This window comes from Rhipicephalus sanguineus, chromosome 4, assembly GCF_013339695.2.
Source record: "Rhipicephalus sanguineus isolate Rsan-2018 chromosome 4, BIME_Rsan_1.4, whole genome shotgun sequence".
Lineage (NCBI taxonomy): Eukaryota > Metazoa > Arthropoda > Arachnida > Ixodida > Ixodidae > Rhipicephalus > Rhipicephalus sanguineus.
Window position 1 is genome coordinate 127,791,204 of NC_051179.1, and position 12,301 is coordinate 127,803,504.

At 49.5% G+C, this 12,301-nt stretch overlaps 1 protein-coding gene across 3 annotated transcripts in view; it reads right to left on the bottom strand.

The window, feature by feature from the left end:
* LOC119390655 (gastrula zinc finger protein XlCGF57.1) overlaps positions 1–12,301 on the bottom strand; it is a 200,867-nt gene that overhangs the window by 182,052 nt on the left and 6,514 nt on the right. Inside the window, exons 2-3 of one of the 3 annotated variants that reach the window (XM_037658273.2) lie at positions 9,955–10,023; positions 9,653–9,875 (exon numbers count right to left, since the gene is read on the bottom strand). The exons of 1 other annotated variant lie outside the window; for it this stretch is intronic. In XM_037658273.2, coding sequence (XP_037514201.1) covers positions 9,653–9,875; positions 9,955–10,023 — 292 coding nt within the window. The remainder of the gene's footprint in view (positions 1–9,652; positions 9,876–9,954; positions 10,024–12,301) is intronic. One more of the 3 variants, XM_037658274.2, reaches the window with a different exon arrangement.

Here is a 12,301-nt window from a genome sequence, read left to right on the forward strand (position 1 = left end):
CTTTGTCCCAAAGGCTCCAGCTCCCCGGCAAGACATGTACCATCTACATGGATTCTTAAGCTGTGTAGACTCGTGAAGCCCAATATGTCCGAAGAAGATAAGGTGGGACATATTCTTAAAGGCATAACAGAAGATGTGTACCAGTTTCTCATTGCCAAAGAAAACCTGACATCTGTGTCCCAGGTAATGCAAAACTGCCATACGTTCTAAGCACTGAAGATGCGTCGTATAGCACCGAAACTCGGCCGCCTCGCTAATGCACAGACAGTGGCCAGCGTCGACGCTAGTTCACCACTCGACATTTCTTCAACGATATGGCAGGACTGTACGGGAGGAACTGCTCCGCTGCCACAAAAACAGCCGCTTCGGTGGCGACGACTCCCGAGGCAATGAGCCCAGACTACAGCCTATGCCATGGAAACCACCGATAACGCAGCAAACATGGACAATTATCAAGCCGTGCCACAGTCTGAACACGCAAGCCATCCTCACTTCAACAACGAGCACCATCGCCGCAACACTTATCCGACACCACAGTTCTACCCTACATATTTAACGACGAGGGTGTACAGAGACTACGATGATCAGGATGGATATCCAGTGCTTGCTGACGGAACTGAAGGGTTTCAGGAGCATCGTGCATTTCGGCTACCCGTGCGTGCTAGGAGCATCATGGTTTCAGGAGCATCGTGCTACCCATGCGTGCTACAGCTGTGGTCTGGCAGGCTACATCTCGAGGTTTTGCGATCGTCGCCGACTATTCCGAGAACAGCCCCCACCAGCATCCCACCAGATAAATTATCGACATTTCACCATGTCATGGCCAACACGTCCACCTGCCAGTCGTCAATTCTGTCAAGGTAACTTCCGGAACCTGTCGCCAGCCTTTGACCGCAGCTTAACGTCTCCGCCTGCCCCACGTGCTCCGCATTCTCTATCGCCTACCATTATCACCTCAGGAAAACTAAGCAGTGCGGCCGATGGCCAATAGGGATGAAGTCGCTGGATACTGCACACTCATTGCCAACCAGGCCCGCAGCTAGGAATATTTGGGGAGGGGGGCACTTGCTGAAGGCCTTGAGTATTCGAGAACACCCAATTTCATTATTTATTTATGGTAAACACCACCCTCCATCAAAATTTCGGGGAATGAAGGGCGTTCTGGATTATGGATGATGAATTACATGGGCCAGCCCATACTTCTACGTTCTGGCATGAAGCTCGCACTATTCAATGTAGAAACACTGGCTTTCCTGGCTGTACTCGAAACTGCTACAGACAAGTCCCTCCATTGCTGCCTTTCGGACTCGAAGCTACTCCAGATGGTGGGCAAGTCACTCAGCACGAGCGAGCGTCACACTTTACTGCGTATTTTATCCAAGCACTCACAAGTGTTCGACTTTTCGCAAAACGATAAGACGTCTCCAAGTATGACGCCTCGACTCTGCCATCGTATAAATACAGGGTCAGCGCACCATATACGACAGAAGCCGTACCGCGTGTCACCTGATGAACATACGGTATTCGCGAGCAAGTTGAAGAAATGCTGCAGAAAGGAGTAATTCAGGAATCTGTGAGCCCTTGGGCTGCACCTGTCATTCTCGTCACAAAGAAAGATGGCAGGTAGCGATTTTGTGTAGATTACGAGCGGCTGAACAGCATTACTAAGACGGATGTTTACCCACTCGTGCGTACAGATGACTCTTTAGACTGTCTTCATTTGGCTTCTTGGCTTTCTTCTGTCGACCTTAGATCCGGCTATTGGCAAATCCCGATGCATAACGAAGACAAAGAAAAAACAGCATTTGTAACATCCAATGAAATTTTCGAATTCAACGTTATGCCATTAGGCTTGTGTAACGCGCCCGTCACCTTCGAACGATTTAAGGACCCCAGTCCGCGAGGTTTAAAATGGGAGATATGCATGTGCTATCTCGACGATGTTATCATCTTTGGTCGCGCCTGTGAAGAGCGCAAAGCGCGTCTCGACACTGTCCACAGCTCCACACAAAAGGCTTCTTGTGCTTAACTCGAAAAAGTGCCAATTCGGTGAATGCCAAGTGTTGTATATTGTAATATACTTTGTTCTGTTGTATGGCGCCAGGGGGCGCCGCCAATTGATATATATAAACACCCTCGCTACAGCCGAGGGTAAGTTGGGCGTGGTGTGGAACTGTGTGTGTGTCGTTCCTTTTCAGGGCACCACAGGTGCTCGGTGCCTTTCCATCGCAAACACTACAATGGCGCAGTCAACATGCGTTTTGAAAGCCTTCCACCCTCCTGCCGCTTGCTTGCCGCTGGCGCCGAGTCTATGGCCCTGTCGGACACCCAACTGGACCTCCGCACACCGGGATTTTACGCCGATGTTGAGGTGAACGGAAAGCCTTTATCTTTATTTGTAGACACTGGCTCCTCAGTTTCCATTCTGTCTAAAGAATTGTTTACGCGTTATTTTGTCCAACCGTCAGGTTCTGATTGCAGACTGGTAGCTCCACCTAAAAAACTGAAAGATTATTCAGGGACTATCGTTCCACTTCTCGGGTGTTTTCAAGCTCTGGTAACGTTCTGAAATCGCACTACTGAGATACTGTTCTACGTTGCAAGCAATGGACGATCCCTTCTTGGTATTGATGCAACCCACGAACTTGATATGATTCTTGCAGGCGACAGCCTTCAATGCTGCGGCACCAGCACACAGCCAATTCCAGTGAATCCCGAGTTTTCTGCGGGCGCACCGGCCTCGCCTCCCCGTGAGTTGCCACGAGTGCCATCTAACACATCTCAAAACATCACATCAGGTACGGTGGGCCACCTACCAGACAGATTCAATCATTTTGAACACTTGTTTACTCCCGGCCTTGGCCTCGTACATGGTGTCACCCATCAGGTCAGGATACGTCCTGAAGTCTCACCACAACGCTTAAAGCTCAGGCGGCTGCCTCTCACATTGCGCGAACCAGTCAAACAGGAAATAGAGAACTTATTACGACAAGACGTCATAGAGCGCGTCTCGGCGTCAGAATGGGTGTCTCCCATTGTTGTTCGCAAACAGAACGGAGCCATTCGAATGTGTGTGGTTCTGCGCGCACCTAACCAGGCCATCATTGTTGATAGCTTCCCGCTGCCTCATGCAGAAGACCTGCTGCAGTCTCTTCAGGGTGCCAAATGGTTTTCAAAGTTAGATCTCGCCTTGGCCTATCACCAGGTAACACTACATGAAGACAGTCGCGACTTGACGACCTTTGTAACGCATGAGGGCCTTCTCCAGTTTTAAGCGAGTGTGTTTTGGGCTCGCTTCCGCTCCTTCTGCGTTTCAACAACTCATGCACCAAATTCTGTCGGGCTGTTCTGGTGTGAAATTTTACATTGACGACATCATCGTTTTCGGTAGCACGCAAAAGGAACATGATGACAATCTGGGAAAAGTTCTCACCCGGATTGCTTCCTCGGGGTTAAAGCTAAATGACAAGTGCATCTTTGATGTCCAAGAACTGTCATTCATCGGACACAAGATTTCCGCTCAGGGCATATCCCCCCTTGAGAATAACGTTCAGCAGATTGAGACCTTTAGCCGCCCTTCCAATCCGACCCAACTGCGCTCTTTTCTTGGGTTGACGGAATATTATTCCAAGTTTGTGCCACACATGGCCCACGTAGTGGAGTCACTTCGTCAGTTGCTGCGTAGAGATGTCCCATTCAACTGGGATGAGGCTGCTGAAAATAGTTTTCAGCAGGTAAAAAAGTACCTCCATGATGCGCCCATTTTATCACTGTTTGACCCAACTCTTCCTATTGTGGTGTCCACAGATGCCTCGGATTACGGGCTTGGTGCTGTTTTGCAACAGACTGATGGAGAAAACACTCGAACTATTCAGTTTGCTTCTCGTTCTCTTTCTCCAGCTGAACACAGGTACTCCACTGGCGAAAAGGAAGCTTTGGCTTGTTTATGGGCTTGTGAAAAGTGGCATGTCTACCTCTGGGGAAGAAAGTTCACACTGATCCCGGACCACCAGGCACTGGCTACTCTTTTGTCTGAAAAGGGCTCTGGGAGGAAACCACTAAGAATAGGTAGGTGGACAGCTCGTCTTCTCAACTACACATTCACCGTCCAGTACCGCAAAGGCGAGCAGAATAAGGTAGCAGATGCCTTCTCTCGCAACCCCCTTGACACTTCTGAACCCTCCTTTGCTTTTGAGGAGGAAGTAGTCGCCCAGGTTGAGGCCATGATATCCAAGCTTGAAGTACAACAGGCCACGACCTGTAACACACCACTGTCAAATTTGCAACAGTGCTGACAAGTCGGCCAAAAGTCAACAGGGGCCCATAGAGCCGACCGAATACCCTCCCCGACAATTGGGTGAAGGTGGCTGTAGACATAATGGGTCCATTTCATTCAGCCCCCCAAGACTGTCGGTACGCCATAGTCATGGTAGACTACTACTCAAAGTGGCCCGAGGTGATAATCACATCATGTGTAACCAGTCAATCTCTAATAGGCTTTTTAACCTCAGCTTTTTCCAGAGGGACTGCCCGAGGAAATCGTCACTGATAATGGCCCCCAGTTCACCTCTGTGGAATTCGAAACGTATCTCACTACCGAGGGAATCAAGCACATCAGATCTTCACTTTATTTCCCCCAATCTAACGGGCAGGTTGAGCGGTTTAACTGCATTCTCAAGTCATTCATTCAGTGTGCCCTTCAGGAACGAAGGCCTCTAAAAAGGACTGTTCTCGACTACGTCGCAATATATCGAACCATTCCGCACACTGCAACTAAGTTGTCTCCATTTTACTTGCTGCGTGGTCGCCAACCGCGAACACGTTTGCATATTGTAGGCTTCTCCGCGCACAGTTTTCATGAGAACCCATATAACGAGTACCAGGAACTGCGTCAGCGTGTTGAATGCTATCAGTGTAAAATGCAGGAGGATGCTAATCGCAGACGTCCTGCCTACCACAATTCCTTTCAACCTGGTGACCAAGTATGGGTGCATCAGAAAGGACAAGGAAAAGCGTCCTCCCAGTATTCACGCCCTAGGGTAATTTATTCCAAGGTAGCCCGTAACACTTATCGTCTGAATGACAGCACTACCTGGCATGCGTCAAAGCTCCCCAAGAGCACACTGAAAGAGCCCCCAACACAGTCACCACAACGGTACGATTATACGATACCGATACCCCAAACAGACACTGTGCCACCTTCGTTGCCACCTCCTGTGCCACCCACTGTGTCACCGCCTGAAAGTCTGCAGGTACCTCGAGACACCCAAGATGCGCAGCTTCGGCAAGATGTGGAGTCATCAGAGTCCCGCCAACGATCGTCGTCCCTCACGTCACGACATCAACCACTACACCGATCGGCACGGCCTCAGCGAGAGCGCCGGCGTCCACGGTACCTGGAAGACTACATAGCGTAATTCTTTTTGTTAAGGGGAGGAGAAATGTATATTGTAATATACTCTGTTCTGTTGTATGGCGCCAGGGGGCAGCCGCCAATTGATATATATAAACACCCTCGCTACAGCCGAGGGTAAGTTGGGCGTGGTGTGGAACTGTGTGTGTGTCGTTCCTTTTCAGGGCACCACAGGTGCTCGGTGCCTTTCCATCGCAAACACTACACCAAGCTTTGGTGTTAGGACATCTCGTAGACAAAGACGGCGTCAGGCACGATCCTGCAAAGACAGAAACTGTTGAAGCATTTGAGCCACCTCAGTCTGTCAAAAAACTTCACAGCTTCTTGGGGCTAGGCTCCTACTTTAGGCGATTCATTCCTCGATTTGCTGACATTGCTTATCCCTTGACAAGCCTCCTGCACAAGGACGAGCTATTCGAGCCGACACATAAGTGCTCTGCTTGCTTTCGACAAGCGAAATTTCTGCTGACATCACAGCTGACATTCCAACACTTCAATCCCTCAGTGCCAACGGAGGTCTGCACAGATGCGAGTGGTGTACGTCTTGGTGGTATTCTTGTTCAGCGCTTAGACAATAAAAAACATGTCATCGCCTATGCAAGTCAGTCATTAAGCAAACCCGATTGTAACTATACATGGTTACTGAACAGAAATGTCTCCGTTATTTTCGCTGTACAGCAGTTTCGGTCGTACCTGCATGTGTTGTAGTTTACGATCATTCAGTACCGACCATAATCTGTATACTGGCTCGTTAATCTTCTTGATTCGTCGGGATGCCTTGCACAATGGGCCCTTGGTTTGCAAGAGTGCAGCCATGGCCATGTCTGTGTAGAGCGCGCGAACAGCCAGGTTTTGTAAGGTCCCTGTATTTTTGCTCTGCAGGGTGACACCTTGACGCAGTTTCGGGCTCTGACATGGTCAGCCTGACAACTAGGCTGCGCATGCTGCTGACACACCCCGTCAGAGTCCGAAACTGTCTCAAGGTGTCGCCCCGCAGAGCAAAAACCAACTGCTCGCGCGCTCTAAACAAACATGTCCGCGGCTGTACAGCTTCACTGTCTCTTCTGTTTTGCGCGTCGTGCACGATGACCCAACTTCAGGTCACCTAGGATCCACGCGGACACTCCATTGTGCCAAAGAAAGACTTTACTGGCCTCAAATGCGCAAGACAACGGAGACATACCGAGCCAGCTGTGCCAAGAGCTGAAGTCACAATAGACCTACTGCCCCAGCCGGTTGCCTAAAGCCTGTGGCGCCACCCAGCTCACCTTTTTGAATAAGTGGGCATCAACCTGACAGGACCGTTCCCCCGTTCAACCAAAGGCAACCGTTAATTCGGTCATAGTATACAGTGATACCTCACTTGGTTCTGAGAGACAGCGGCGCTACCCTCTGCTACTGAAAACGAAATGTCACAGTTTGTATTGCATTCGATAATACTTCATGATGGACCTTCTCATGTGATCATTAGTGACCGTGGCCATCAATGCACAGCTGATATTGTTGAACCTCTACGTCTGTGTGCCTCGAACCTGCGACAACCCACGCCCTATCACCCTCAGACCAACGGCTTGACTGAGCGTACGAACAGAACTTTCGTGAACATGACATCCATGCGCGTTAGCTTGGACTGGAAGAACTGGGACGAAGTGCTGTCGTTCGTCACGTATACAGCAGTGAAGCTGCAACCGCCGACACCCGCGGGCAGCAGGCAGTGCTGCGGCAGCTATACAGGAGCAGAACGCTTGCAGCGTCTTCGCCAAAACGAAGACGCTCGTCAGGCCATACAATCTACCTTCATTGGAGAGGGGGCCTTTGTAGGTAGTGCGGCGACCAATATAGAGCGCTTACACACACTGTTGAGATCGCGGAGCACCGGGACGGAATAAAGGCAGCCGCCTCACTTCGTGGCGATCAGGAAGAGCGCCAAGGCGCCTGGCTTTTTCTCATGTACCAGGAAGTGCACGGTTGCAATTTGCTCGAAACAACACCAATGTCGCTGGTGCCGGAGCGGAAATGTGACACATGGCACCTTTGTGGCCCAGGAAAGGCCGCGTACCGAGTTTCCGCCAAAGATGGAAGAGGGACCTCGGACCACCGCGCTGTGCAGTCTCCGGCTGATAGGCCGTCTACGCTCAAATCAGCGCCAGCTGCCCAGACATATACTGTTGGATTTTTCTGTTCGACAGCATGGGTGGTCGGCCCGAGGAGCGAAACGAGGGACTCACTACACCCCGCATGCTGGAGGCATGTTTCCCCTGATGCGATATCATTGCGAGAACAATACGCGTGCTTTGGGTTGTGTGTGTGTGTGTGCTGGGGGGCGGTGCCAGCAAAGTGACCCGCAGGATTCATCACCTGATTGGATAGAAATGTCGTCCCCTCTGACATTTAGGGACTGTGAAGGATGCAAAAGACGCAAACGAATGCATGAGAAACGGATTCTGGATCGAACTGTCAAGCTGTAAACATGTAAATAAACCTGTTCTACGCTTCATCGGCTCCTCAGTCCGGTTCCCTTCAACAGCAGCTCTTCTTGAAGACGAGGTTTGCAACCGCCTGCCTGGACGCGAAGGGCAGTCGGCAGATCCTCAAATTCCAACAACACATACACATTCACACACGCATGCACACACACACACGCAGTATATATAGGTCTTGTTGAATGGCTGTTGCAGTACTGTAGTTAACCTGCCGAGAGGGGCTGAGCTCCTACTTAAAAACAGAAGAGGGGGGAGGGCAGCCCCCCTCTCCTCCCCAAGAGCACCCCCTCATTTTAAGCCATGACCCTGGTGGCCTAGAAACCTCAGACGTCGACGTCTGCAGCCCCTGCAACACTCAGGCGGACATCAGAACCCTCATCTGCGACCGCTTGCTGAACTCAGACCCCAGACAATTGGCTACTGCCCTAATCCCTCTGAATGGCAATCGTCTTCTTTCCAGGACCGCATACTACACGGGCGCAGCAACGCCACAGCCGCCAACGAGCTATGACAGTCACTGCACGAGTACGTGAATCACCCCAAGGCTCCAGCCACTGGTACCAGTTTTCATATCGGGCATGACAGCCAGAGCAGCAGCTGGCAAAATGCACGTTAATGACTGTTCCTCCCCACTTTACTGTGCTCCCCTACCCCCCTTTTACACGAAAGTGTTTTATGCCGGGGTCCACCATGGATCCACTGACTTATTTCCGTCACGGATATGATGTTGTAAAATATACACTAACAGATAGCCAAGAAAAAAGCTAGGAGCAAAAGTTGCATTGCCGGGAGTCGAACCTACGACCCTTCGGTACGCAGCGCGAAACCGCTTGGCCACAGAGTGTACATTCTTCAGCCTACTACCGGCGAGCTATTTATATACTCCATTTACCGTTGGCGCTGCACAGAGCTCAGTGGTTTCAGCGTGTTCTTGTTATCACTAGCGAGATGGCGCGTGGAGCGCGGGGCGTGCTTTAAAGGTCGTCACCCTGCACGTTGCGTTGCGAGCGCGCCTTTACAGGAGGTGTCTCTCGTGCGCACGCGCTTATCTCGTGATGGAGGCAGTTTGTACGTCTCGTGTTTTCACTGCAAGTTTTTGTTTATGTTACAGAGAGCACGAAGGTCACTTCGCTCGCTACAGCGGCTGCATTTGCTTAAGGAGTGGCCTAATCAAACACAAAGAAGTAACAATTGCGACAGTAGTTCACACTCGCCCTATGTATGTTCTTTTCATGTGTCCTTTCTGCTTTAGAGGGAGCTGCAAGTTTCGAGTTGCTTGCTGTTCTTCGCGTGACATTACAATTTGTTGCTATTGCATTCACTGCATCGTCCTTGCGGCAAAACAATGCACAATAAACACTGAACTACCTTTGTGAAGACATGTTTCACTTTCGAGTTATACCGATTCCTATGAAAGGGAATCAGCCATGTTTTTCTTCTTCTCCCCCATCCCTCCCCGGATCATTCACCGCAGCCCTCCAAGGGAAAAACCGTCAATGAAGACGTGTTAAGAACAGCCCCCAACGCCGGCGTTTTGTAGAATGAAGCAAGATCGAATCAGAAAGAAGTGAGCTGGCAGCCTAACTCGCTATAAGGTTCGGATTTCGCTGCTACAGCATTCATTCCTTCGCTCTTGCGGCAAAAGAATGACTTTTTTATCTTAGGGCAATTTTTTATTTTATTTTTATTTAGTACATACTGCAGTCCGTAGGGCATGCAGGAGGGGCGAAAAAAGGGAGCAATTGCGGAGACATACCTGAAGAAACAGATTGAGGCTCTGTTTGTGTAGCGCTTGTTGACAAAATTTTCTTTTCATTTGCTTGTGATGCTTCGTGGTGGGTTAGTAGCCGCACTTGAACATATTTATCTGTTACATGGCCCGGCTCACACGCTGGCTCTGGTGATGGTTCTACAGCTTCTCCTGACTCACAAGCCGGACTCGGTGCTTCCTCATGCACAGGCTCTGCTGCAATGTCACCCTGGAATAAATCGGCTGGTGTTGTTGTGAGTGATAACGCTAAAGATTGTTGCCGAGAAAAGAGATGAAAGCCATCTTACATGATCTCTTTCGCTTGGTCTTGGCGTGTGCCTGATGGCTCCGTTTCTAGAGAACAGCTGTCCAAGAATCTGCAACAGGGTATGGAAACATGTGTTACTGACACATACACAACAAAACGGGTACATATGGCAATTATTAAAATGAATACTTTTCAGACGTGTTTTATAGGATGTAGAGAAACCACTTATACTATTGCATAATCGCCTGGTCTTACGCTTTTCTGGTGCTGTTCTCAGCTTCGTCTTTTTCTAATTGCCATCAATTTTGTCACTCAGACAAGTCAAACCTATTATATACTTAACTATGCAATTTGATTTGGTCCTCATGATAGAATAATATCGCATACTGGAAGATGTTCATGTGAATATAGTTCATTGAATTGAAAATAAACTTGAATACTGCTTATCAGCCTCGTCACAGCTGGAAATTATTGAAATAATTGTAGTGAAGAGGAGGAAGAGGACACGCTCAGGCGTCTGCTGCTGTGCGGGTGGGTGATCTGTGTTGTGTTCGACCGGTGCTACATCGTCTGTGCAAGTCATCAGTGTTTTGCAATAAATCGTCACACGACATCTGGTGGGGGTGCAGAGTTCTTTGCTTCTGCAGAATTTTCACTCCTCGGTTAACTCCGACCGACCGTGCTTGGGGCGTACGGGGAACGTTGGTCATAACGTCCACAATGGTTCTCATCCTCCATTACGCCAGCGACCATACCGTGAGTCGGTAGCCGAGCGGCAGGTGATTAATGAGCAAGTCGATGAAATGCTGCAGCGTGGTGTCATTTGCCCTTCCTACAGTCATTTGGGTGTCTCCTGTGGTGTTAGTACAAGAAACACGGGTCAATACATTTCTGTGTGGATTACCACTGGCTAAATGAGATCATTTGTAAAGACATCTACCTGCTGCCTCGCACTGATAACACATTCGACTACCTGCAAGGGGCAGAGAACTTCTTACCATCGCTCTGGGTACTGGCAAGTGCCGATGGCTTAAGGTGACTGCGACAAGACAGCTTTTGTAATGTCTGAGGCTTATAAAAATTTACTGCAATGCCTTTTCGGGTCTGCCACATGCCCACTAGTTTCGAGCGCATGATGGACACCATCCTTCGTAACTACAAGTGGAAAACATGTCTATGCTATTTCGACAACATTGTCGTGTTCTCATCAGGTTTTTTGAGGCACCTCGTTCGCTTGCAGTGAAATACTGACCTGCCTAATCTCTGCCAGCCTCCGGCTCAGCATCAAAAAGTGGCATTAAGCTGCCCGAAAGCTAACAATATTGACACAAGTTGTATCGAAGGACGGTGTGCTTCCTGACCCAGCCAAGCTTCGCGCCATCACAGAGTTTCCCAAGCCCACTACCCTTTAAACGCTCTGCAACTTTACAAGCCTCTGCTCCTATTTCCGGTGCTCTGTACGTAATTTTGCAACCATTATAGCACCAGTGACGAATTTGCTTACTGCTAGCAACGGCATCACCGCTGGGTGAATCTCATGCGATGAAGCCTTGAAGCAAGTACGTCGCCTATTTACTTCACCACGCATCCTCAGACATTATGATCCCACAGCGCCTACAGAGATCCATATGGACTCTAGCTGCGTTGGACTTGGTGCAGTCTTCGCTCAACGCAAAGATGGCTACAACAAGTAAGTTGTCACATATGCCAGTAGCAATTTGAAGAAGGCAGAAGCAAACTATTCTGTGACAGCAAAGGAGTGCTTGACTATCATTTTGACTCTCAGCAAATTTCGTCCATACCTATACGGTCGTACTTTCAATGTTCTTACCGACCACCATGCCCTTTGCTAGCTTTCTTCGTTGAAAGATCCGTCAGGTTGCGTCAGCCGATGGGCGCTTTTCTTACAAGAATATGACATTCACGTTGTGTACAGATCGAGCAGGAAGTATTCTGATGCCGATACCTTCGCCGATCGAAGGATTCCCGATCACTGATACCTTCGGATGTAGCTTCCATGCAGTGTTGTACAGAATGGCGTTCCAAGGAACGACGTTCCAGGAAGTAGTTCCTATTGGTAGGAACGGAGGAACGCCACCGCTCCGTTAAACATCCGTGGTACTGTGACAGTAACTCGCTGCGTTTATGCTGGAACGGTAGAAGGAACGGTGTTCCTTGAGTAAACGTTCCATGGCAGTCAAAAGAGACATGCACGCAGCACATCATGCACAGCAGGGCGGATCGGTGACCTCGTGGGGAGCAAGAAACCGCTCACCTATCACATGTGTGTGCTGCATCCTGGGAGAGAGTGAGGCTCTTTATTGAAAAAACAGGTTTTTGCCAGCGTGTATGTAACCACTGGCATGCTACTCTGCCAGGAATGGTTT